Source organism: Pararge aegeria, chromosome 24 (genome assembly GCF_905163445.1).
Source record: "Pararge aegeria chromosome 24, ilParAegt1.1, whole genome shotgun sequence".
NCBI lineage: Eukaryota > Metazoa > Arthropoda > Insecta > Lepidoptera > Nymphalidae > Pararge > Pararge aegeria.
In genome coordinates, this window is record NC_053203.1 from 10,687,091 (window position 1) to 10,713,380 (window position 26,290).

The 26,290-nt window shown below is 37.2% G+C and overlaps 1 protein-coding gene across 1 annotated transcript; it reads right to left on the reverse strand.

Annotated features, from left to right (window-relative positions):
- Positions 1 to 1,728: 1,728 nt before the first annotated feature.
- On the reverse strand, positions 1,729 to 24,679 carry LOC120634599. The gene is made up of 10 exons (XM_039905328.1): positions 24,574 to 24,679; positions 23,376 to 23,453; positions 22,043 to 22,178; positions 15,281 to 15,452; positions 12,867 to 12,978; positions 10,591 to 10,668; positions 7,391 to 7,532; positions 5,440 to 5,620; positions 3,070 to 3,190; positions 1,729 to 1,952 (listed from the first exon to the last, which is right to left on the reverse strand). The coding sequence occupies exons 1-9, from the start codon at positions 24,626 to 24,628 to the stop codon at positions 3,098 to 3,100; spliced, it is 1,047 nt and encodes a 348-aa protein (XP_039761262.1). The 5' UTR covers positions 24,629 to 24,679; the 3' UTR covers positions 1,729 to 1,952; positions 3,070 to 3,097.
- Positions 24,680 to 26,290: the final 1,611 nt, after the last annotated feature.

Genomic DNA, 26,290 nt, shown 5'->3' on the forward strand with positions numbered 1-26,290 from the left:
AAAACTACTAGCGTTTCGCTTTCACAGATAAGTCACAGATAGGTACAATAAATAATGTACCTCTACAGCATGTGGACCGGTCAGCCGGGTAGGTGCATTCTTAAAGACGGCTCTTTATAGTTACATGTAACAGAGGCATTGAGTGACCCGACAAGAAATAAAAATAACAAACACTGAGCAAACATTTTGAACTCTATAACATCAAAAATAAAATAAAACAAGTGGTAGCCGGAAAAATATTAAAATTTTTGGTCTGAACTTAATCCACGTATATAATTCAATGATTTATCACAATGCTTTGTGGATTTAATTCTTCCAAACTATGTAGGTACTTTTTATCGCAATTTCCGGTTTCTAAATTTGCCATAGCTGGAATTTGCTCTGTGCTTATCAGTTCATAGAACAGTTATCATAAGGTTTTACTAAAAATACGAATATTATTAATCAGATAGGTAATAAGCTAATGAAATGAAATGAAATCGGCGCACCAGCAGCGCTCTAGCAGTCAACCTTTGACATCAAACTCTGGAAAACCGACAAACGAAAAAAGCATAGAAGCATAAGCGCATAAACCAATGACGGCCGTGTGGCGCAGTGGGCAGCAACCCTGCTTTCTGAGTCCAAGGTCGTAGGTTTGATTCCCACAACTGGAAAATGTTTGTGTGAGGAACATGACTGTTTTTCAATGTCTCGGTGTTTATCTCTATATTATAAGTATTTATGTGTATTATATTCATTAAAATATTCAACAGCTATCGTAGTACCCATAACACAAGCTACGCTTACTTTGGGGCTAGATGGCGATGTGTGTATTGGCGTAGTATATTTATTTATTGTTTTGTAATGAAATTCAGATAACAAATATATTATTTTTCATTCTTTTTCATCATGAGGAGACCTGTTTGCCTGAGAATTTTCCATAATGGTCTTAACGTTGTCTTGAAGGTCGTCTACCGCACTTGCCCAGCGGTGGACCTAAGCCCTTCTGATTCTGAGCTGCACGCTGTAGTGAGCTGTTAGTGGGTCGATGACGAGTGATGCCGGTTTGCCAGTGACAAACACTAGCAAATGCTTTTCAACGTTGCACTATGTAAGGTTTTAGGTCAAATAATTAATACTAGGGATAATACAAAATTCAAAATTCATTTATTTCAAGTAAGCTTAATATAAGCACTTCGTCACGTCTTCACGTCACTTCGTCAGGTCAAGTCTGGCTGTTTGTAGTGACTCTACCACCGGTTCGGAAGGCAGATTCTACCGAGAAGAAGCCAGCAAGAAACTCAGCAGTTGCTCTTTTCCAACATCAACAATTTACATTTTACATTTTAACATACATTTTTCTATCTTGTTATCTTGTGAGAGATGAAAGCGGAGCCGGATGCTTCCAAGCAACTTTGTCATTAAGAAATTTATCAATTGTATAGTATAGTATATATAAGGGTATCTTCTTTTAATGAAGAGCGCATACTAGACCAAGTTAAGCTTACTTGAAATAGATGTGATATGTATGATACATGCAGTTTGTAGTCCGTAAGATCAAAAGTATATCAAATTATCAAATTTCGTCTATTTAGTTAAAGAAGTTGAGTCATAAATCTGTAACAATTTATGATATGACATGAGAGATACACCATTTATTATTTAAAGCACAAATAAATATGATGTTGGTTTACATAATTAAACATTAGTATCTATCAAAATAATTGTATCGAATGTAAATTTCTTTATTTCATCTTCACGTACATTTACAAATATATCATATCGTTAATAATTGTTTATTCCTCGGGACCGCCACGTTGATATTGCCAGTGGGGCTGTTGTTGTCGGCGTTAGGACTGTTGTTGTTGGCGATGAAACTATTGTTGTTGGTGGCGGATCAGTTTTTGTTTAATTTGTTCTTTAAGATGTCGAAACTGCAGTAGTAGTGTGTATATAATGCTTCTAAACTTTATCTGTAAATTAAATAAATATTTTACTGAAGCGTTAGTACGCTGCGTCGTTTGTGGTTTCTCACCACTTCATCACTATCCTCATTCATGGTTGCCGGTGTAATTACAGGCGGATGCGGCTTAACACTTACGTCTCAAGGTGATGAACACAGGGAGGCCAATTGCAGGACGTGTTCTTGGCATGCCTTTCGAATTGTCGCTCTGTTTTTAGGTAGGAAATCTACTTGGCTCGTCAATTATTAGTTATAAGTTATTTGAAAAGTAGTGTTTTTTTTTTCCACTATAAGTTAGCCCTTGACTGCAATCCCACCCAACATATATTAAACATCTACCCATAATCGGTTTCCAAGCGACATCGCACCGTAATATTAAAAGTTTCCGGTCCGGTCACTATCCGTGCAACAAGTTTACACATCTAATGAAGATGACGGATTCACCGAACTGTGCCGTGTGTGGACGACTAGAAGATGTGCAACACTTGTTGATAGAGTGTGATCGGAATAAAAGTGGAAGGGTTTCGCTGAAGAGCCGACACAACCTCAGTTATTACGACGTAGGTATTGCGCAAAGTGCCCTGAGTAGCCCAACATCTGCGATCGCGATGGACTTCTATGACTCAGTTGCTTCGGCTCATCCTTGAATCATACAATAGTATACACTAAGTATTAGTTGTAATATTTGGTTCTTATTTTGTTTAATCTGAAGGATCTCAGTGTGTAGGTTACGATGGGGCTGGCATGTCTTCGAGGATAAAAGTCCCCAAAAAAATATATATATTAAAAGTTTTAGATTAAACTCTACAGCAGAAGGTTCAAGGTACAGAGTGAAAGGCAGCTCATTTTTTTTTTAATTTATTTAAACGCTTTATTTGTATACCACTGCCCACTACTCAGTAAGGAATATAAATGAAAAATAGAGAGAAACACAAAGAGTGGAGTAGAATACAAAAGGCGGCCTTATCGCTTAGAAGCTATCTTTGGTAGGCAACCTATTTATCTATTATGAAAATTAAGCTATAAAATATTCATCAGTTATCTTAGTACCCATAACACAAGCTACGCTTACTTTGGGACTAGATGGCGGTGTGTGTATTGTCGTAGTATAACTATATCTAACTCACCTGTAGGGGGTAGGCTTCTGGCGGCGGACTACGCCACAGTGCACTCGCTACCCTGAAGTATGGCGACGCTTTTTATATTCAGAGCCGCGAAATCGGTAGTGGAGATTGCTTCTATGATGATCTATGGCACCGAATAAGGAGTCTTAAGGAACGAAAAATATACTACAGCCATATATTTTACTTCACGTCTTAGAACCTGCCTCGGGCGAAGAAATGTGAAATTTTAAGGAGTACAACTCTACAATGAATTACCCACGGAAGTGAAAAATGCGAAGTCGTTTACAATTTTCGAACGCAAACTAAAAAATCTACTATCTCAGTTGTAATGTTGTAATACCGCTTATGACTACACTATGGCAACGACTTCGCATTTCGCAACATACGGTTATCGAAGTTTCTGAGGGTAGATCTTTAATAATTTATATGTATACCTTAATAATAAGTTTAATATAAATGATTGCTAATCAAATAATATAAGTTCAATATGATTTCTCTGTAAGTGAATATGTATATTCTTAAGGAGAAATAAATGATGCTTTAACCTGATATAGCTTTAGCGTGCTAGCGTCCACATTTCCCAATTACACTCTAAATCTAATCATTAATTAAATGTGTTTATATAATTATCTTAACATATGAAAATGAATTGTGTAGCGAAAAGTAACAAAAAATATTGTTTGCATTATAAGACAAGCAGAAAAACTTTACTGTACACGTGATGAAACCTGATGTACGGTCTATTTTTTCTATAGCTATTTTAAAGGGTTGTGTTAAAATTGGGAATTCCATTGTTGAGCAGAATTTTAAGTATTGTTTAATATCTTCTTCTTAAGAATAAGATAAGGTAAGGCTAAGGTCTTCTCCGTGTAGCCTTTTCCAACCATCTCTATCGAAGGCCCTTTTTAAGTTCCCACCCTAAGCTTGTTTTATTTGTCCCACAAAAGCCAGTCTCGGACGTCTTCGTCCCCTCTTTCCATTTACTTTTCCCTCAATTGTATTCGTTGTTTTATTTATAAACTTTTACTAAAACAATTTGCATCACTGTGTATATGCACAAGCGTGTCGCTATTTTAGTATCTACTTCATACTTTACCTAAGTATGAAATTAATACGCGATAAGCGACTATACTATATAAAATGGAGGAATTCTGTATTATGATTTTAAATGTGTTGATGCGCTTTAGAATCTGACGGATATGATTTAAATAACTAGGCCATGGCCTCTCTTAGTATGGGCCTCATAAGAAGGCTCAGACTCACGGAGCGGTCGATGGAGAGAGCTACATGATCAAATCAGAAATGAGGATATCTGTAGAAGAGGCTATAGTATAGGCTTTTCAAAAAAATTCAAAATTCCAAATTCATTTATTTCAAGTAGGCCTAATACAAGCACTTTTGAAACGTCAAGTCTGTCCGTGTGTAGTGACTCTACCACCGGTTCGGAAGGCAGATTCTACCTAGAAGAAGCCGGCAAAAACTCAGCAGTTGCTCTTTTCCAATATCAAAAATTTACATTTTAACATTCATTTTTCTATCTTGTGAGAGATAAAAGCGGAGCCGGATGCTTCCAAGCAACCTTGTCAGAAACTCATCAATTGTATAATAACCTCGCAGTAATAAATGTGTTTAACACATTCTTTAAACTAATGCATTGGTAGGTCCAAAATTACCTTAGGAATCATACTATAAAAGCGTATACTCAATCCCACAAATGACTTCACCTTTCGCAGACGATATGCAGATGTCACTAATTTATGACCATTTCTTGTAAGTCGACTGTTTATATCCACTTTTTGTTTATAAAGACTAATATGTTGTCTTACAAATACTATATTGTTGTAAATAGATTGTGAGGCTACCGTAAGTATACCTATTTCTTTAAATTTTTCACGGAGGGATTCACGTGATTTAAGTTTATATATTGACCGTACAGCTCTTTTCTGCAATATGAATATAGTTTCAATATCAGCAGCTTTGTCCCATAATAAGATCCCGAAAGACATCACACTATGACATACTTTATCAGAATACTCAGTGTCACGAGCTATGCTCGGAGTATCTCTACGTGAACAAATGAAAAAGAACCAGATTTACCTCAACCATTCGTAAATCTGAAGTGGCTTAAGGGAGCCAAATAGCTCGAAGAACCGATGAACGTTGGGGCCCCGAGGTGCTGGAATGGCGACCCCGTACCGGTAAATGAAGTGGACAGACATAAGGAAGTCGCTGGGCGCCATGGAGCCAAGCGGCCCAGGACTGTGGATTTTGGAACTCTCTACAAAAAACTATACCAAGTAGTGATGTGGTTGAAGTGGGTATGATAACTATGTATCGGACGTTATGATGGTTTCAGAAAATTCATAAACATACCTGGAAGTCACTCTCATATTTCTTCAGAACTGCCACAGAGTTTAACCACTGTTTATAAACTTCACGTGTGTACGTTTTGGGCTCTAAAATTATATAATTCTTCTTCGCTTCTTCGCTCAATTCAAGGAAACTGTCTAGTGGTAGATATTCCGGCTTTTGATAAACTCGGAGTGTAGGATAGCTGTGAAACAAACTACTGTAGCGGGAGTACAAAAATTGTTCGCAATCGAGGATTCGTTTTCGCATTTCAAACTCTGTACCATCAAAGTACAATAGACTGTAAAAGACTCGCTGTGAGTCGCAAATCCCGTACTTTTGATTTCTATTTTATAAATGATCTACGAAAATCCCCCGCTGAAGAATCCCAGGCAATGGATCTTATAAGTATTTATTGTTTTGAGCTTTAAAAAAATAAATATAAGATCCATTTTATTTTGATGTTCAAGTATTTCGACACTCAACATATCAAAAAACATGAGCATCAGAGTTTAACGCATGTACCGTACAGGCGAGATTTAAAATTATTATACTTCATCGTCATCATCATATCAACCCATCACCAGCCCAGTACAGGGCATGGGTCTCTCTCAATAAGAAGGGGTTAAGGCCGTAGACCACCACGCTGGCCTAGTGCTGATTGGTGGACTTCACACTCCTTTGAGAATATTATGGAGTACACTCAGGTATGCAGGTTTCCTCACAATTTTATCCTTTACCGCTGAAGCAACTGATATTTGAATTCCTTGAAAGGCACACAAACGTTGCAGTTTCGATCTTCTTTTTTCAAAGGTCCATATTACATTGATGATATTTTGTAATAAATAAATTATTCGTAAATTTTCTGACGATTGCGATGTTCTATAATATTCAATGACAATTTTCTACTCAATATTTTTCTATTTAACAAATGAAAATATTCATAAAATTGTGAAAGTGACATTAATATATATAAAATGAAAAATAATAATAAAAGTTTTACTTTAATAGCGCGTAAAGGTTAAAGTAAATGTTGTCTTAGGATTTACTATTTGTGTCATACGGTTCTGTAAAATGATATTTATCAATAAAGAACTTCTTAAATAAATAAATAAAAAAAAAACTTTATTATACTTTATATTAGAAGCGGATTTATATATTAGAAGCGGTGATAGCCGAGTAGGAGCTAGACTTCACTTTCGGTGGGTCCAGTTGGAATCCCAGCACGCATCTTTAAATTTTCTAAGTTATGTGCGTTTTAAGTAATTAGAATGTCACTTGCTTCAAGCTTCTGCTTTTGCTTGCAAGCCTGAGAGTTCTACATGTTGTTCTCAAAGGTGTGTAGACTCCACCATTCCGCACTAGGCCAGCGTGGTGGACTACGGCCTTAACCCCTTCTCATTGGGGGGAGACCCGTGCCCTGTAATCGGTTGATATGATGATGATGATGATTCTACTTACCTACCGATATAACATGAATGAATGAATACACTTTTATTGTACACCAAAGAAAAAAAAGTAGTTACAAAGACATAAATACAAAAAAAAATAAAGAGATAAAATAATAAAGAGAGTACAATTTGGTGGCCTTATCGCTGCATAGCGATTTCTTCCAGGCAACCAATGGCGTAAAAGGAAAAAACATAGAAAAGAGGTAGGTGGTGCAATAAATAAGATTTAAAATTATACAAATATATAAATATTTTACATATAAATACAAATAAAATATATAGCACAAATACCTATATAAATATATAATATATAACATCCTCAATTTATATGAAATACATAAATAATTAAAATTACACACTTAAAATGATCCGCTTCAGCGATGTTCGGCTGAAAGAGACAAATAATGATCCTTCACTAGTTTCTTGAAGGTCCCAATCGATTGTGCCTCACGGATATCTAACGGCAAGGCGTTCCATATTTTAATAGAAGAATATTATTTAAAAAAAAACATTGTTCCACTCACAGCACTTCTTGATAGTCAACCCTTATGTTGTATGTCAGGGAAAAACAGCCGGTTTCCTGTAAACCACGATCGAAAGTCGGTGATAGCAAACGAACTGTGTCATTTATTTTATTGAGGAAAGCATATATCTTCTCCGATCCCGCTGAAAAAAAGAAATATATTCTCTTACTTACTTGGCCGTATTAGGCCTACTTGAAATAAATGAATTTTGAATTTTGAATTTTGAACTTAATCACAGGCAAATGAGGCTTTACACATTCGCAGGTTGGTGAAAACGGGGTGGCACTTTAAGGGTGTCTACGGCCAGGGTATCCATAAAGCAGATAGATAGCATAAAATATAAATATTCCCCTCCAATACGAGCTATATAAAATAATTTGGGTATGCAGTGCTTTGGTGCATGTATGAAGTGCACGCCACTTTGTGTGGAGTTTTACGCTTTTTATGGGCGATGGTTGCCCACTTTTCATCAGGTAGGCGATCTGCATGCTCCGCCGATTAATACTATATAAAAAAATATACATAAAGCGCGCACCGGCTTCAAATTTGAGGGGTTACCTGCTTTCTGAGCCCGAAGCCGTGGGTTCGATTCCCACTACTGGAAAATGTTTGTGTGATGAGCATGAATGTTTTTCAGTATCTGGGTGTATATATTTTTGACGTGACAACGTCTTATAAATTGGTTTGCCGGGTGACACTTCAAGAAACTGCGTTACGCTCCGCTCACGTTATGCGCTCACAATGAGAGCGAGTGAGAGGCACGCGCCCGCCTAAGAGCGAGAGAGACAGACATAAAAAGTGAAAGGCACGCGTCCCTTTGTAGTAAACGCTGTTTCATTGTACGCAAATGTATTGCAAGTTATTGTATGTATATTTGTATATAAATACGTATGTATGTGTAAAGGTAAAAATAAAATTTTGTTAATATGAAATTTAGTGCGAGATTCTTTGTATAAATTAATGTTTTAAATTGTTACTATTATTTCATCCTTCTTCCTACTATACGAATGAATATTCACATTAAAATTATTTTACCACTCAAAGTCGTTGTCACGTAAAACTTTCGCCCGTATACCGACTTTACAGGCAACCAATTTTTTTTCTAATTAATATATATATTATATATAATTAATATATATATTATATATAATATATATATTAATATATATTCTTATTTATGTATATAATTCATAAAAATATTCAACAGGCATCTAAGTACCCATAACACAAGCTACGCTTACTTTGTGGCTAGGTGACGATGTGTGTATTGTCGTAGTACATTTATTTACCAAGATTTATTTATTTATTCTACATTTTAGGATATATATTTCATCGTATATATGACTAGCGAACCCGCGCGGCGTCCGCGAACGAGTCAACTTCAAAAGTAGTCGTACGTTGTCGCGGACTGTTTTATACAACTTTAAAAAAATAATTCCGATAAAATTCAAAATTCATAATTCATTTATTTCAAGTAGGCCTAATACAAACACTTTTGAAACGTCAAGTCTGTCTGTGTGTAGTGACTGTACCACCGGTTCGGAAGGCAGATTCTACCGAGAAGAAGCCGGCAAGAAACTCAGCAGTTCCTCTTTTCCAACATCAAAAATTATATACTCGTACTCGTACTAGATATACTCGTACTACATATTTCTGTCGTTGGAGGTAACGTTTACCGTTACCGCATCGCACGCATCAGAATCTCTCAAAAAGGATATTTTTTGCAGTTTTTGCAACTTTTCTCATTAATAAGGGTAGCCATTGGTCGTAGCGTGGTGTTATATAGCCTTAATCGATACTACCAATCCAAAAAACAAGCTTAATAATATTTCAACTATGCCCATCTAAAAATAAACACGTCAATCTAAACTCCGTTGCGCGGATTTCGAAAGACAAATGCGGAAAGAATCGTTGGAGCCGATTCCGAGATTCCAATCCCTATCCCTACTAATATCATAAATGTCAATGTAAGTTTGTTTGTTACGCTTTCACGCAAAAACTACTTAACCGATCTTCATGAAACTTTGTAAACATATTCTTGGAAGTGTTACAAGTAATATAGGATACTATTTATCCCGTCATTAAGCTCGGTTCCTTTGGGAGAGGGGATGAAAGTGTTTGGCGATTTACACCATAACTCCGACAAATTATAACCGATTTAAATAATTATTTTTGTACTATAGAGGTTATATATGTGTTTAATTTTGCCCAAACTTTGTGTGGATCTGATGAATGTGGTTGGAGATAGAGGACAAAACTCCTCAGCGGATAATCCCCCCCCTCATTTAAGTCTTAGCGATACTGAATACTTTAAATATTTTTAGAACTATAACTAAATTGAATGCCACATCAAAAAACAATATCAAACGCAGACGAAGTCGCGGGCAACAGCTAGTTATATATAAATATGTAATATATTTATCGCTAAAACACGAATAAAATGATATTTTCTAAAAATGAATCCTAGCTATATCGATTTATCGCCCCCGAAACCCTGTATACTAAATTTCATGAAAATCGTTGGAGCCGACTCCAAGATTCCAATATAACTAGGTATTCTCGCGCCTTGTCGCAGTAGAAAGCACTGGTTTGGAATATCGTACGTGACAAAATACTTAGTAATAGATTAGAATCCTTACTAATATTATAAACACGACAGTGTGCTAGTTTGTCCTTTATTTGCGTCTTAACTTAACTTAACGAACAAAAAAAAGTCGATCGTAAATGTAAGTTTGTGAATGTTGATATGTATATTTGTGTGAATGTTTGTATGTTTAAATTGTTATTAGTAAATTGAAATAAGGTGTTAAGTTATATATGTGTGTAAAGTATTTGGATTATTAAATTACGATAACATAAGTATTTTGTTTATATATTGTTAATCAGACCCTACAAATGTTTGAATTAGTTTGTATGGTAAAAAAATACGCTTCTTTTGATATTACGTTTTTTAGCGTGATTCCTTATCAAATATACTTGTGCATCCTTCAACAGTATTTCGTAATTAAGTTACACGTTGTATAGTAAGTGACGATTTAAGCTGGTTACGAACGAACCTGTTAGGTTTATGCTTCTATGTTGCTATGTTTCTACGTGTCTTCGTAACGGAACGCTGAATCATACAATCTAATTAAAAACGTCATCCCTTTCTTTTAAAGCCAGTTATCCCTGTCTCACGTTTTACATGTACAACGGCTTACCGTTCCAATTCTGCGACGCCTGTGGGTCGTTGCTCCAACCGCACAAAAAGTTGTTGCTGAAACCGCAACGTAAGGGATCTGAAAACCACAGAATTGCGAACATACAGAAACCGTATACGGAAGCATCAAAAACCACAGAATTGCGAACATACAGAAACCGTATACAGAAGCATCAAAAACCACTCCACTTTAGTAGTGTTTCTCGAAGCAACATTTAGTCACTTTATACCATTTAGCAGTTGAAAGTAATTATTTTACCTCTAATGTTCCAAACGTTTAACATAAAATGTTAAAGGTACACGGTAAATAGTTCAGAGGCAATCTTTGTTGGTATGGCAGTAACTAGCCACGGCCGAAGCCTATAGGACCAAACCTGGGACCTTCTACTTAAAAGCACAGCGCCACCGCTGCGTCAGTGACGTCGTCAAATCTGTTGTAATTTTACGGGCGTATCTATTTTCGTACGTACGTTCGTAGTCCACCAATCCGCACTAGTTTTAAATGACAATTTGAGATGGTGATAAAACAAAAAAATACTCAGCTAAGTTTGTTGTGGGTTTTTTTTATATCACAGCGTTTTTGTAACCCTCCCTGCTGTAGTTTGTATTTTACGGATTTAGTTACGGCCAGTGTCGGATTAACCACGTAGCAAAAGTAGCAATTGCTTACTTTTGTCACTTTTCCTTTGTTTTGTAGGCTTGTACTTTGTATGATATTTTAATTGATATATATATTTATTTTTGATTTGGTAACTGCTCTGGTCTTGTGTACAACCTAACCCTCAAGTCTGTGTTTTTTTTTTCCTTTCCTTTGTTCGGTTGCCTGGCAGAGATCGCTTTTAGCGATAAGGCCGCCCATTGTACCTGTGTCTTATTGTGATGTTTTTGTTTAAATTTAATTTCTGTTAGGTGTACAATAAAGTGTATTTTCATTTCATTGCTACGGGCCCCGCGCGGATGAGCCCCACATATTTAATATTCTAATGACAATGTGAGATGGTGATAACAAAAAGAACACCCGGCTAAGTTTGTTGTGGGCTTAGACCAGGGCGCGATTGGAACCCTCGTAGCTTTAGTGTTAAGTTTACGATTGTAGTTATCGCCATCACTACTCACTGCTATGTACACATTTTGTATATAATAACGCATCAAAAGTGCCATCTATGTGCCTATTTGAATAAAGAAATATTTGACTTTGACTTTGATATCACTCATGCCTGAACGTAATTTTTTTAGTGAAACATGATGTGAAGAGTAAATCTTAAGATGTGTTGTTGAATTTTTTTTATGTCACAAAAACGTGAATCGTTACAACTTTTCGTACTAAGACAATCCACGTCAGACACTCGGTACCCGCCTATTTTTTTGGCGAAAATAAATTTAATAATTTCTTACGGTATACGCACAATATTTACAAAAAGTTACTTGTATAAACGTGTAGAATTTCAATCGGCGATCTAGCTCACGCACACGCTACAGACATCGCCTATAGTAATTTACTACACTATTAATTACCCAAAAAAAAATTGGTTGCCTGTAAAGTCGGTATACGGGTGAAAGTTTTACGTGACAACGACTTTGAGTGGTAAAATAATTTTAATGTGAATATTCATTCGTATAGTAGGAAGAAGGATGAAATAATAGTAACAATTTAAAACATTTATTTATACAAAGAATTATATTTAAAACATTAATTTATACAAAGAATCTCGCACTGAATTTCATATTAACAAAATTTTATTTTTACCTTTACACATACATACGTATTTATATACAAATATACATACAATAACTTGCAATACATTTGCGTACAATGAAACAGCGTTTACTACAAAGGGACGCGTGCCTTTCTCTTTTTATGTCTGTCTCTCTCGCTCTTAGGCGGGCTAACCATGCCCGAGTGGAAGGGACGCGTGCCTCTCACTCGCTCTCATTGTGAGCGCATAACGTGAGCGGAGCGTAACGCAGTTTCTTGAAGTGTCACCCGGCAAACCAATTTATAAGACGTTGTCACGTCAAAATTTTAACCTTTAGATAGTAAATACGTATTGAGTATTGAATAGTATTTTTACCGCTTTATACTTAAGAACCCATAGGAGATAAAGGGCTCTTTGAAAGAATTTGTTACGGACCCCGCGCTTGCTTAATCCGGCACTCATCATCTCACTTCAATGTACATTTATTGTATGTAATGTGCGCATCAAAAGTGGCATCTATATGCCATTTGAATAAATAATTCTTTGACTTTGACTTTGATATGTTGACGCTTTCACTAACCTGGGTTCGTGGCGGCGGATATCGCTGCGTCACACTCGCTCCTCTGAAGTATTGCAACCTTATCTATATTCGCAAACCCAAAATAACTCGTTGCCATTGCTTCTATGATGATCTGGGAAAAGAAAATCATGATTTAATCTAATGATATGCTTTAAGTTGAATGTAAAACAAAACAATCTAGGAAATATTCATCATTAAAAACAATAAAAAATATATATATATAATATCTTAATATATATAAATCTCCTGTCACGATGTTTGTCCGCGATGGACTCCTAAACTACTTAACCGATTTTAAATTAAATTGGCACACCGTCAGCATTCTGGTCCAACTTAAGAGATAGGATAGCTTAGATCTTTAATTATAGTCGCAATTTTATTTTATTGCAAATTATTTGTCTATAATTAATTGACAATCACATGTTATATATATATATATATATATACTACTATACTCCTTTAAGGCTTAGTGATACTGAATACTTTAAAAACAAAATCAAACGCAGACGAAGTTGCGGGCAATAGCTAGTATATATATATATATATCTTTATTTTCAAAAAGATTGTTGATACAGGCTAGTGTGGTCTCCTCACTAGGTAGCCTGTATCGTGGAGACCATGAAAGAGTTCTCTTTTAGATTAACATGGGACTAGGAGACTTCCTTTTATGATCTAAATATTTACATATAACTAGCTGTTGCCCGCGACTTGGTCTGCGTTTGATTTTGTTTTTTGATGTGGCATTAAATTTAATTATAGATCTAAAAAAAATAAAGTATTCAGTATCGCTTAGCCCTAAATGAGGGGTTTGCTGCTGTTTGCTGAGGAGTTCTGTCCTCTATCTCTAACCAATGTTTGGGCAAAATTAAACACATATTATATAGTACAAAAATAATTATTTAAATCGGTTATAATTTATCGGAGTTATTGTGTAAAATCGTCAAACACTCATCCCCTCTCCCAAAGGAACCGAGCTTAATGTCGGGATAAAAAGTATCCTACATTACTTTTAACACTTCCAAGAATATGTGTACAAACTTTTATGAGGATCGGTTAAGTAGTTTTTGCGTGAAAGCGTAACAAACAAACTTACATTGACATTTATAATATTAGTAGGGATAGATACCAAGATACATTATCATCACTAACCCACTACCGACGCACTACAGGGCACGGGTCTCCTCAGAATGAGAAGGGTTTGGGCCGTAGTCAACCACGCTGGCCAAGAGCAGACCTTTAGTGGAGAAGAGAGAAGTGAGAGTAGAAGTACTACCCCGGTAGAAGTAAGTTATTTATACTGATAGCATATAAATTAAAAATTAAAAACCCCCGACTTTCAATATAGCGTCCATTATACCACTAGTCAAGCTCTATCTGATAAATATCACTCCAGACTAATTCACCTTTCTGTAAATAATGCAAGGTATGTATGTCTATCACCAATTTACCGCAGAGATTTTTTTTTACACTTCATTTATCCTAAATTATTTCTGATATGTTTAAAAAAAAATCCCCCCATTGGGGGGGGGGGGGGAGGGGGTCGGACATAACCTCCGCCCTCTGCCCAAAGGTCGGAGGTAGCAATAAAAAAAAAAATTTTTTTTTTTTTTTTTTAAATATATATATATTTTTTTAATACAATTAATTAAGAACAAACCGAAAACGTGTACAGGACTTATATTTAAGCATCTCATTCTCGAACAGGCGGTTAGTCACTTCACTCCACTTAGAAATTGAGCGTTTCTAGTGCTCTAAAAGTTTACCATAAAACGGGGAAAATGGGAAAAACTTGTGAGCTAGCAACATTACGCGGGTGTGAAGTGAGACGCCGCGCACGTTTCACTTCACGCGTAATTTTGGGTTTCACGGTTTTTGGACATAGTGCACTGCATGCAGTTAACCTGCATGCAAGGCGTAAACCTCCCTTTGCGTGGGCTAGATGGAAGACAAGGTATTCGTCAAATAACTTTTTATCTCGTGCTCAACAGCAAATATTGTGAGACGGACATTTTTCATGTCAAAATTGGCACTTTTAGGAAATTTATTATGGCAAAATAAGTATTACAAGCTTCAAAGTTTTTGTTTTTCTTTTTTGTTTTAATTATTCTTTTTTTTGTATAATATTCGCTTATTCCTAAGCAATTGTGGTTTATGTTATCGTATTATATGTATAACTAAGTTGTGGAAACTTCATTGGTTTATGTGATAAAAAATTCGGCATTACTTTTATGTGTAATATTACTGTTTGTTTCCCTTGAAAAGCAAATAAATAAATAAATGCAATAGTGGCTGAAAGAGTGTTGTATATTTTTTTAATTCTGTGGTTTAATGTAACTTACATATTGACTGTCACCCACATAACTGTCCTGAAGTCTGGTCAAAAAAGATAAGCATCACAGCATTCATAATCTTACCTGAAAGTTATCCTTAAACTTCTTAAGATTTGCCACAGAGTTGAACGAAACTTCGCGTAGGTTTTTCGAGTCCTCGAATATTAAATAAGTCTTCTTCGCTTCTTCGCTTAACTGAACGAGATTTTCAAGTGATACATATTCCGGCTTTTGATATATTCGTAGTATAGGAGCGCTATGGAACAATTTGACATTAAACCTTCTGCACTCAAAACTATAGCAGTGATAGCCTAATGGTTAGGGCTTCGACCACCCTTCCGGCTATTCGGGGTCAAAATTCAAAATTCAAAAATGTTTTATTCATGCAGACCTTATTACAGGCACTTATGAAGCGTTCATACATTTAACATGTTACACTAATGTTAGTGATGGTGATAACTGCATTCGTTAACTTAAAACTAACTAGGCCCTCCTAGTTAGTTTTAAGTTAACGAATGCAGTCTTCCAAACGCGCCCTGGTCTAACAAGAGCCCACAACAAACTTAGCCAGGTTTTTTTTTGTTATCACCATCTCACAGTCTAATTAATGTTGAGCTATGAAGTAAGAGCAATTCACACCCAAGCTTTTTTATCATACATGTAATCCATAATATTATAATAGGATTTTTCTATAAGCTTACGTTTTGTATAAACTTTTTTTTTTTTTCTAATTTTTTTTATGGAGGTTTTGTTCAATTCTGAACATGCCACCCTCATCGGAGCTACTTAAAGGATATTCATTACTGCCTACGCTTAATGGACACTTTATATATGTCATAAAGTTTTCTGGCCTCCTTAGATAATGGATAGATAACTTATTGAGAGACATCTCAAGGATTTCATCTGGTAATCCCTACTAATATATTATAATTATAATAAATAAATAAATTATAATTATAAATGTCAATGTAAGTTTGTTTGTTACGCTTTCACGCAAAAACTACTTAACCGATCCTCATGAAACTTTGTACACATATTTTTGAAAGTTTTAGAAGTAGTATAGAATACTTTTTATCCCGACATTAAGCTCGGTTCCTTTGGGAGAGGGGATGAAAGTGTTCGAAGATTTTACACCATAACTCAGACAAATTATAACCGATTTAAATAATTATTCTTGTGTAAATCTGATGAATGTGGTTGGAGATAGGGGATTATGTATTTACCCCCCCCCCCCCCCCCCCCTTATAACCCCTTTGGCTGAGCTATACTGAATACTTTAAATTTTTTTAGAAGTACAACTATATTGAATGCCACATCAAAAAAAAAACAAACGCAGATGAAGTCGCGGGCAACAGCTCGTTTGTTATAAAACTGAGTCCGATTTCGATTCCCGGCACACATCTCCAACTTTTCAGAGTTACATGCGTTTTTTATTTTAAAGCAAATTAAAATATATAGGAAAACATCGTGAGGAAACCTGCATGCCTGAGAGTTCAACATAAAGTTCTCAAAGGCGTGGGAGGTCAACCATGGCCAGCATGGTGGACTACGGCCTAAAACCTTCTCATTTGGACGGCCGATTGGCGCAGTTTGCAGCGACCCTGCTTACTGAGTTCAAGGCCGTGCGTTCGATTCCCACAGCTGGAAAATGTTTGTGTGATGAGCATGAATGTTTTTCAGTGTCTGGGTGTTTATATATATATATATATATATATATATATATATATATATATATATATATATTATATATATATATAAATACTTAGAATATATATATATATATATATTCTAAGTATTTATGTCATCATCATCATCATCACATCAACCGATAGACGTCCACTGCTGGACATAGGTCTTTTGTAGGGAGTTCCAAGTTCCACGATTCTGAGCCGCTTGGATCCAACGGCTACCTGCGACGCGCTTAATGTCGTCTGTCCACCTCGTTGGGGGTCGACCAACGCTGCGCTTACCAGTACGGGGCTGCCATTCCAGCACCTTGGGACCCCAACGTCCATCCTTTCTCCGAACTATGTGCCCGGCCCATTGCCACTTAAGCTTCGCGACTCGTTGAGCTATGTCGGTAACTTTGGTTCTTCTACGAATCTCCACATTTCTGATTCGATCGCGTAGAGATACTCCGAGCATAGCTCTCTCCATCGCCCGCTGAGTGACTCTAAGCCTTCTTATGAGGCCCATAGTTAACGACCATGTTTCAGAGCCATAGGTCATCACTGGCAACACGCACTGTTCGAAGACTTTCGTCTTCAGGCACTGAGGGATTTCTGACGAAAAGATGGCACGGAGTTTCCCGAACGCTGCCCATCCGAGTTGGATTCGGCGGTTCACCTCCTTCTCGAAATTGGACCTACCTAACTGGATCGTGTGTCCTAGGTATACGTATTCGTCAACAATTTCGAGTGCAGTGTTCTCAACGATTACTGGTTGAAGCGGAACATGAGCATTAGACATAATCTTCGTCTTGCTCATGTTCATTCGTAGGCCAACCTGTTGAGAAGCTCTGCTGAGGCCATCGAGCATCGTATTTAGGTCTCCCAGAGTCTCTGCCATTATGACTACATCGTCGGCAAACCGAAGTTGAGTGATGTACTCGCCGTTAATGTTGATGCCAAGTCCGTTCCATTCCAGAAGCTTAAAGACGTCCTCCAACGCAGCGGTAAATAGTTTCGGGGAGATAACATCTCCCTGTCGCACGCCTCGCTGCAATTGGATTGGTCTCGTAGTCTGATCCTGTATACGAACTGACATAGTGGCGTTTTGTACAAACACTGCAACACTTGGATATACCGGTAGTCAATTCGGCATCTCTGCAGTGACCTAAACACAGCCCAAGTTTCCACCGAATCAAAGGCTTTTTCATAGTCCACAAACGCTAAGCAAAGTGGCCGGTTATACTCTTCAGTCTTCTGTATAACCTGCCGCAGCGTATGAATGTGGTCTATGGTACTAAAGCCCTTACGGAAACCGGCTTGTTCGGGAGGCTGGAAGTCATCAAACCTACGAGCGAGACGATTCGTAATGACTCTCGAAAACAGCTTGTAGATATGACTCAGCAGCGAGATGGGTCTGTAATTCTTCAACAAGGTATTATCACCTTTTTTGAAGAACAGAACCACCACACTCCTGTGCCATGCCTCTGGCGTTGTGCCTTGGTGAATAACGGAATCAAACAATCGCTGAAGGACTTTCAGTATCGGTTTTCCACCTGCCTTCAGGAGTTCTGCCGTTATTCCGTCATCACCCGGCGCCTTGCCATTTTTAAGCTGCTTGAGAGCCACACTAATCTCGTATAGGCTGACGTCTGGGATATCTTCGGTATAGTGTCGGGTTAATTTGGCTCTAGGATCCTTAGCCAAATCTTCAACAGGCGTCTGTACTGTGGTGTACAACTGTCCATAAAAGTTCTCAACCTTACCCAAGATCTCAGGTTTGGAAGAGACAAGACTACCATTATTGGTCTTCAGTCGAATCAACTGGCTCTGACCGATAGCCAGATCTCTAGCGAACACTTTAGAGCCTCTGTTTTGCTCGATGGCATTTTTAATACGCTCTGTATTGAAGTGCCGCATATCACGAGTCTGTGATTTAGAGATCTGCCTATTAATCCGCCGGTAAGCGCACGCGTCTGCTATAGACTGTAGTCTCATCTCTTGCCTCTCCGTCATAAGCTTGAGTGTATTGGTTGAGAACCTATTGGCCTTGTTTCTACGGTGGGCCTTGTAGAATTTGGACCCGACTGTTTGGACAGTTTCCACCAGCCTGTTGTTCAAATCGTCCACAGTGTCGCAATCTGCTAGGCAACCGAACCGGTTCTGTAGTTCTAGTTGAAAGCTCTCGGAGTTTTGAATATGGGCACGAGTAGGCCGGATTGTAGACTTCACCAGTCTGACTCTTTCAAGTTGAACGTTTATACTCAATGTGCCTCTTACCATACGGTGATCACTTCCGGTTTTAACCCTGTTGATCACAGAGACATCATTGAATACATGCCGTTTGGTCGACATGATGAAGTCGATCTCGTTTCTCGTGGAACCATCGGGGCTTATCCAGGTCCATTTCCTGTGTGGCCGCTTCTTGAAGAAGGAGTTCATCATATAAAGGCCCTCCTTCTCCATGAAGTCAGCCAACATTTGACCCCTGTGGTTCCGTTGCCCATACCCAAATTGCCCCACCCTCAACTCTGAACCAGTTCGCTCGCCAAGCTTCGCGTTGAAATCCCCCATCACAATATTGTAGTAGGTGTTCGAGGCATGTATGGCTTTTGAAATGTCCTCATACAAAACCTCTACATCCTCGTCTGGGTGTGCCGAAGTCGGCGCGTATACCTGTATGACCTTCAACGAATACCGTTTGGTAATTCTGAGTATAAGGTCGACACACTTTCGACTTTTACAACATTGTTGACGAGAGACTTGTGGACGATAAACCCGACACCACCCTGTGACTGTTGGTCACCCTCCCGGTAGTAAAACAAGTTGCCGGATTCCAAGATTATCGAGTCCTCCCCCTCTCGCCGGACTTCAGACAATCCTATAATATCCCAGCGCAACTTGCTCACCACTTCTTCCAGCTCAATCACCTTTCCATCGGTCCTCAACGTGCGTGCGTTGTATGTTGCCAGGTCAAGTCGTCGGGGTTGGCAGCGGAATCTCTGCCGGAGATTCTTAACACCCCTTGCCCCGCCGTTACCATAACCGCTGCCAGAGCCAGGAATAGCGGGGCCGCCGGGAACTAGGGGCTGTGGTTTTTTTCTCCTTCCCATTAAAGATATGCCCGATAATGACCACGCTGGGCAGGCGGGTTGGTCATCGCAGGGCTAGACTGATCGCCCCGGCGTCGCTGCTGCCCGACACCGGTCTGTGCCATTTGTTCAGCCTAGCCAATTCGAAGTGGTTATACCGCCACTTGTCGGTCGCCAGAGCCTCGTCGGTTAAACGGCAGGGTGCACCACGTGCAGGTGAGGTTGGCAATTTGGGAGGCTGACTGGTACTAGCCACACCCACTTACACCCCCTAGTATTTATGTATATTATTCATAAAAATATTTATCAGTCATCTTAGTACCCATAACACAAGCTACGCTTACTTTGGAGCTAGGTGGCGATGTGTGTGTTGTCGTAGTAAATTTATATTTATTTATTTTCTATATATATTTATTTATTCTGAGTTGAGACCCTGTGGTGGGCTGATGATAATGGTACCACACTACAATGCCTCAAATCTCAATCTAAAGAGTACGAATACCTACAGGTTTGCGTTAAAACCCATTAATTTACGCGGAGTGTTAGCAAGAGATCTGCTCCTTCCTTAAAAATTATAATAATCATTTATTTGCAAGAACGTTTGTACAATATGTATATGTTAGTAAACAATACAGTTCAGAGGGCATTGATGTAGAGGGGTTCATGTAGAGAGATTAATTGGAGGCTAGGCTAGGCTGGTACCTTATATGCATCATGCATTCAGACAAAATTATCAATGGTGGGTGCCGCTGCTACCAGTGCCAAGCGGGCAAAGAGGCTTAAATATGAGTACCTTCATGGCTGTTTGACTTTTACCGTGAGGACCGAGGACTCAAGCTCTTTTTAAGGAATTGTGATTCAAGAGATTGCCATTGAATTCGTTTAGCCTATCAAATAGGCAATGCTGCCAGCATCTTAGGCACTATGCCTCGCTGTGGTGGTTTTGAAGAGGTTTTAATGCTTATTTAGTTCATTTTGGGTAAGTTGTTACAAATTTGAATGTTATATGATAACAATAATTATTTTAATTTGTTTTTCTTTTTTTTTAATAATAATAGACTAGCATTTGACCCCAATATCACCTGATGGAAAGTGTAGATGTGACCTAAGATGGGATACGCTTGCCTAGGAGACGCATATTCACTCTTGTTTTAAAGATACTCAGGTTGTAAGGATTAGGAAACACAGAACTCGAAAGGGCAAACCCCAGCAATGCGTATAAAAAAAGGAAATGCAAATCGCTTCTTGGGATATTGACAACATAGGGGTGTCCGGTGTCTTGCAATTCAATTGTAGAATGGTGAGGAGGGAATGAGATGGAATAGTTCCTAAGTACACTGTCCAAAGTACAGTATTTATAAAGTGGGTAAGTAATTAAACTTTGGATAACTATAAATTCATATTAGCCAGATATTTATGTTCATGACATTGAGTTGGTGGGTAAGTATTTTGATATAAATACGGGTGCATTTTGGATACACTTCAGTCCTACACGGACTCGAACGATGCTAAGATACCTCTCGGTGTCTTAGTCGTTTATCTATAGAAAAACTGATACACTGGCTACCTTACGACGATGATCAAGTCTTTGAACATTGGTTCATTGTTAGGTTTTTTTTCAGTTTTGTTGTGTTATTCTTTTTTTTAATTATTCTTTTTTAAGTAGTGTAATTGGCTTTTGGCCATTCTAATTAATAATCCTTCTAATATTATAAATGTGAAAGTGTAGATGTACGTTACTCAGTCACGCATAAACGGCTGAACGGATTTGGATGAAATTTGGCATGCGTATAGACTTTGACAAAGAAAAGAACATAGGCTACCTTTTATCCCGAATCCTTAAGAAATTCTCGAGGGAATATTGATAATTGTTTACGAGCTAAACTGCGGGTAGACAGCTTTGAAATTTGGTATGCATGTCACCTATGGAAAAGGACATGTACTTACTATACCGTTCTCGCAAATAGTTTCCGTGGTAGGATTAAAAATTGTTAACGAACGAAGCTTTAGTAACAATTCTGAAGTCCACGCAGACAAAGTCGCGGGCAAAAGCTAGTAATAAATAAATGAAAAATTGTAGCACCCACTTGTTGTCGTTTGAATACATCGTATATGTCAAAGAGAAACAGCCAGTTTCCTCTATATCACGATCGTAGGTTCGAGACAAAAGTCTGACTGTGTTGTTTATATTATCCATGTAGGCTCTTATGTCTCCAATACCCTCTAAAACAAGAAATTATATTAAAAACTTTAAAAAAAGCAAAATACAGAAACCGTGTACACGATTAATATTGAAGCATCAAAAATCACTCTACTTTTGTAGTGTTTCTTGAACAGGCGGTTAGTCACTAGATACCATTTAGCAGTCGACAGTATTTATGTTACCTCTAATGTTCTAAACGTACAATAAAATGGGAAAATGGTAAAAGTTTTTGAGCTAGCAATATTCCGCGAGTATGCAGTGGAACGTGCGCGGGGCGTTTTGACTCTTGTGTTGCGAAAATGTAATTTGGCATTTTTGTAGTGGCGGCCATTTTGTTTATTTCTACTATTCATGCCATTTCATTTGATTCCCATACTGAGAGGGTGTCGTGAAAAAAAAAATGTAATTCACCGTTTTTGTTGAGGCGGCCATCTTGGATTTTAAATTTATATTGTATGCAGTAAGTATAATACTAGTCAAACCCTTTCATTTGATAACCATATCGAGGAAGTTGTGAAAAAGAATCCACCATCTTGGACCTATTTGTACCTGTGTACCTACACTTTCAATTGTCTAAGTTTACGGGCTCATTTAATTGATTAGATTGTACAAAACTTTCAAATTTTAATGTTGAGTAAAACTTGGTTTATCTCATTATAGGACTATAATGAGATAACTGGATAATGCGTTAAAATAAAACTTTCAATGTATTGAATACCTTTTTTCTATTCTTAGTTTCGTTTCTTTTACAAACGTAGAATAAGGCGAAAGATACAATTTTGGAAAAAAAAAATTTATCTTGTTACGTCAAAGAAGTATAACTTCTAAAGCGTGTACTTTTTTAATACAAGTTAGCCCTTGCTTGATGCAGAATAAGATGGTAGCGGGCAACCTGTTGGGGAGTATGGTAGTCATACCACTAATCGGCTTCTAAGCGACATCTCACCGGAACACTTAATCGCTTAACGGCACGTCTTTGTCGGTAGGGTGGTAACTAGCCATGGCCAAGCCAACCAGACCAGAGAAAAAACCGGAAATTATAAATTCCAAAATTGGCCCTGCCGGGAATCGAACCCGGCGCCTCCTATTTAAATTCACCAAAATTTCGAGAGATAAGTTACTTCTATAAGTAAGAAAGGTATGTATTACCTCTGCTTTTATTTTATGCATAGCTTTATGAACTAAATCGCCGTTTTTAGTTTAAAAAAAAAGCTTACCAAGCCAAACGTTGTTTGCTTGTGGGTCATTTCGCCAATCGCATAAGGATAGTTTGTCGAAATCACAGTGTAAAGATCCTGAAAACAAAAAGTTGTCAAAATATCACGGCGGCATAGGATGAAGGTGCGTTTTGGGATCATACCAGCCAAAGCAGGTTCCGACGATTAGAACATTAATTTTTCTCTTTAACCGACTTACAAAAAGGTTATGTTATGTTTGTTAGCTACAGGCACCACTTGGCGGCATCTCTTTTTGGGGCGATTTAGCGTTCCAGTACGATGCCTCGTCGAAATCGGATTAGGGGCATAATTTTAATACTGGAACCCTCGTAGCTGTTAGTGAACGTTGTTATCACCTTCACCTCACAATTATGTAAACACATATTCGTATTCAAAATTAATTTATTTCAAGTAGGCCTAATATAAGCACTTTTGAAACGCCAAGTATGTCTGTTTGTAGTGACTCTACCACGGTTCTGAAGGCAGATTTTATCGAGAAGAAGCTGGCAAGAAACTCAGCAGTTGCTCTTAACATCAACTGTCTTCTTTTAAAAATTTTCATTTTAACATTCATTTTTCTATCTTGATGAAAGCGGAGCCGGAAGCTTCCAAGCAACCTTGTCATTAAGAAATTCATCAATTGTATAGTAACCGCGCTGTAATAAATCTGTTTTAATATATTCTTTAAACTTGTGCATTGGTACGTCCAAAATTACCTTAGGAACCACATTATAAAAGCGTATACTCAATCCCACAAATGACTTCTGTACCTATATATGAACACTTCATAAGTGCCTGTGATAGGCATACATGAATAAAAAAAATTGAATATGTAATTAAAACTGCCACACATTCTCATATGCCACCATAGACTGCATCATCACTTACCGTGAGTTTGTTGTCAAAAGCCAACATTTATTATTATTATTATAATTATTAAATTCTTTATTGCACACACAAAAACAAAATACAAAGAGAAACACATGAAAAAGTAAATAAAATAATAAAAAACTAGTTTAGGTGTGCAAAGGCAGTCATATCGCTAAAGCTGTCTTTTCCAGACAACCTTTGGCGAAAGTAGTTCTTATAAGGTACTTAACTACATAAAAATATTGCAAACTAAACTACATGTTATAAATTCTAATACTATAATAATTTAAATTAAAAAAATTAAGTTGTTAAATAAATTCAAACTTACGATCGGCATTGATATAACCGCAAAATAATAGCAGTAACAAACGCGAAGCAAACATTTTTAAGTCAATATGAACGCACAAAAAGTATTTTTTTCCACAGCTACCCGGTTGTCGATAGTCTTACGAAGGTGCAAAGCTTGCTGGAGTACTACTTATATACTTCGATGGGGCTTATCAACAGGAAATTGCGGTGTAACTATGATACCAAGCAAAAACAATAATTTGCTATCAAAAATATTCACTTATTCTAATTTTTACTAGCTTCTTGCCCGCGACTTCGTCCGTTTTTGGATTTGTTTTTAAAGCATCCCGTAGCAACAGTCCATTAGAGAGATGTGTTGCAGTAGCAGCGGCAAAAAATTGTAGATAGAACAATCTGCAATTTTTTTTTTAATTTTTTCAGGGTAAGCTGTGATAACTGGGGTCCCGGGTCAGTAAATAGATAAGACCCACTTTGGAGGTTTATTTATTTATTTATTAAGGACACTAACAGTATACATATTTACCATATACAGTAATAAACTTGTACAATAACCTACACATTCACTTATATGTACACCGATAACAAGTGACCATGAAATTCAACAAAATTTATAATAATGACATGTAAACACAGCAAAAATAATCATAAAGATAAGAAGGAATAGGTGTTCTGTATGTAATATCTATCTGGAGGGCTCACCGATAGGTTTGAAGGAGAATTCTTTTTCAGCTTTTATCACTTACAACGAATAGTTAACGTAGAAACTACTATGATAGTTTGTCTTAATTGACTCAAGTATAAGAAGATACCTAATAAAATTCGAATTCTGTAAAAATGATTTAATTTAGGTACAGCTATCCATATATAATAAGTTGTTTATTGTTGTATAAAAATCGGTAGCAGATTTTAAAATGAACTTGTTACATTAAGTGTAGCTCTTAATTTTTTCAAGCCTTAAAGTAAGCGTAGCTTGTGTATATTATCGTATCCAAATACTAAGATGAATAATGAATATTTTATGAATAACTAGCGTACCCAGCCCGCTTCGCCGAGCTACATTTTGCTTTATTATATTTAAACAATAAACTTATATCATTAAATTATTTATTTCTCTCAGTATTCATTCTCTTCTATTCTCTTCTCGAGCGGGTGAAGATCATATATAGATAATGATCTACACCCATGTACACCCAACAATAGAATATCATCATAGTAAATAAAATCTGTATTTGACAGTTTGACTGTTAAAAATAGGAGTGCTCCGATCGGCACCAAACTTTACAGGATTACTCGCCAGGTCAATCCGGAGATTTCTTGGAAGTTTCATTGAAATCGGTCCAGCCGTTTCGGAGCCCATTCGGAACATATCCACACACTTTCTCTTTCATATATATATATAGATAGATGTACATAAATACTTATAATATATAGATCAACTCTCAGACATCACACAAACATTTTCCAGTTGTGGGAATCGAATCCCACATAACCCGATCTTCCCTGAGGTCGGGTATCTTTGAAGATTTTCCCCCGTAAAAAAAAAAAGTTGTGGGACTCAGAAAGCAGGGTCGCTGCTCACTGCTTCAATCAGCTATAAATGAATTAAATAACATTCAAATCCGTTCAGTACTTTTTGCTTGATTCGCACAAAAACCAACAGTAATAGACAAAAATGGCATTCTTTTGCGTCTCCCAGTTATCTATTTGCAAAAGTCTTTAATATACAGACACGGCGA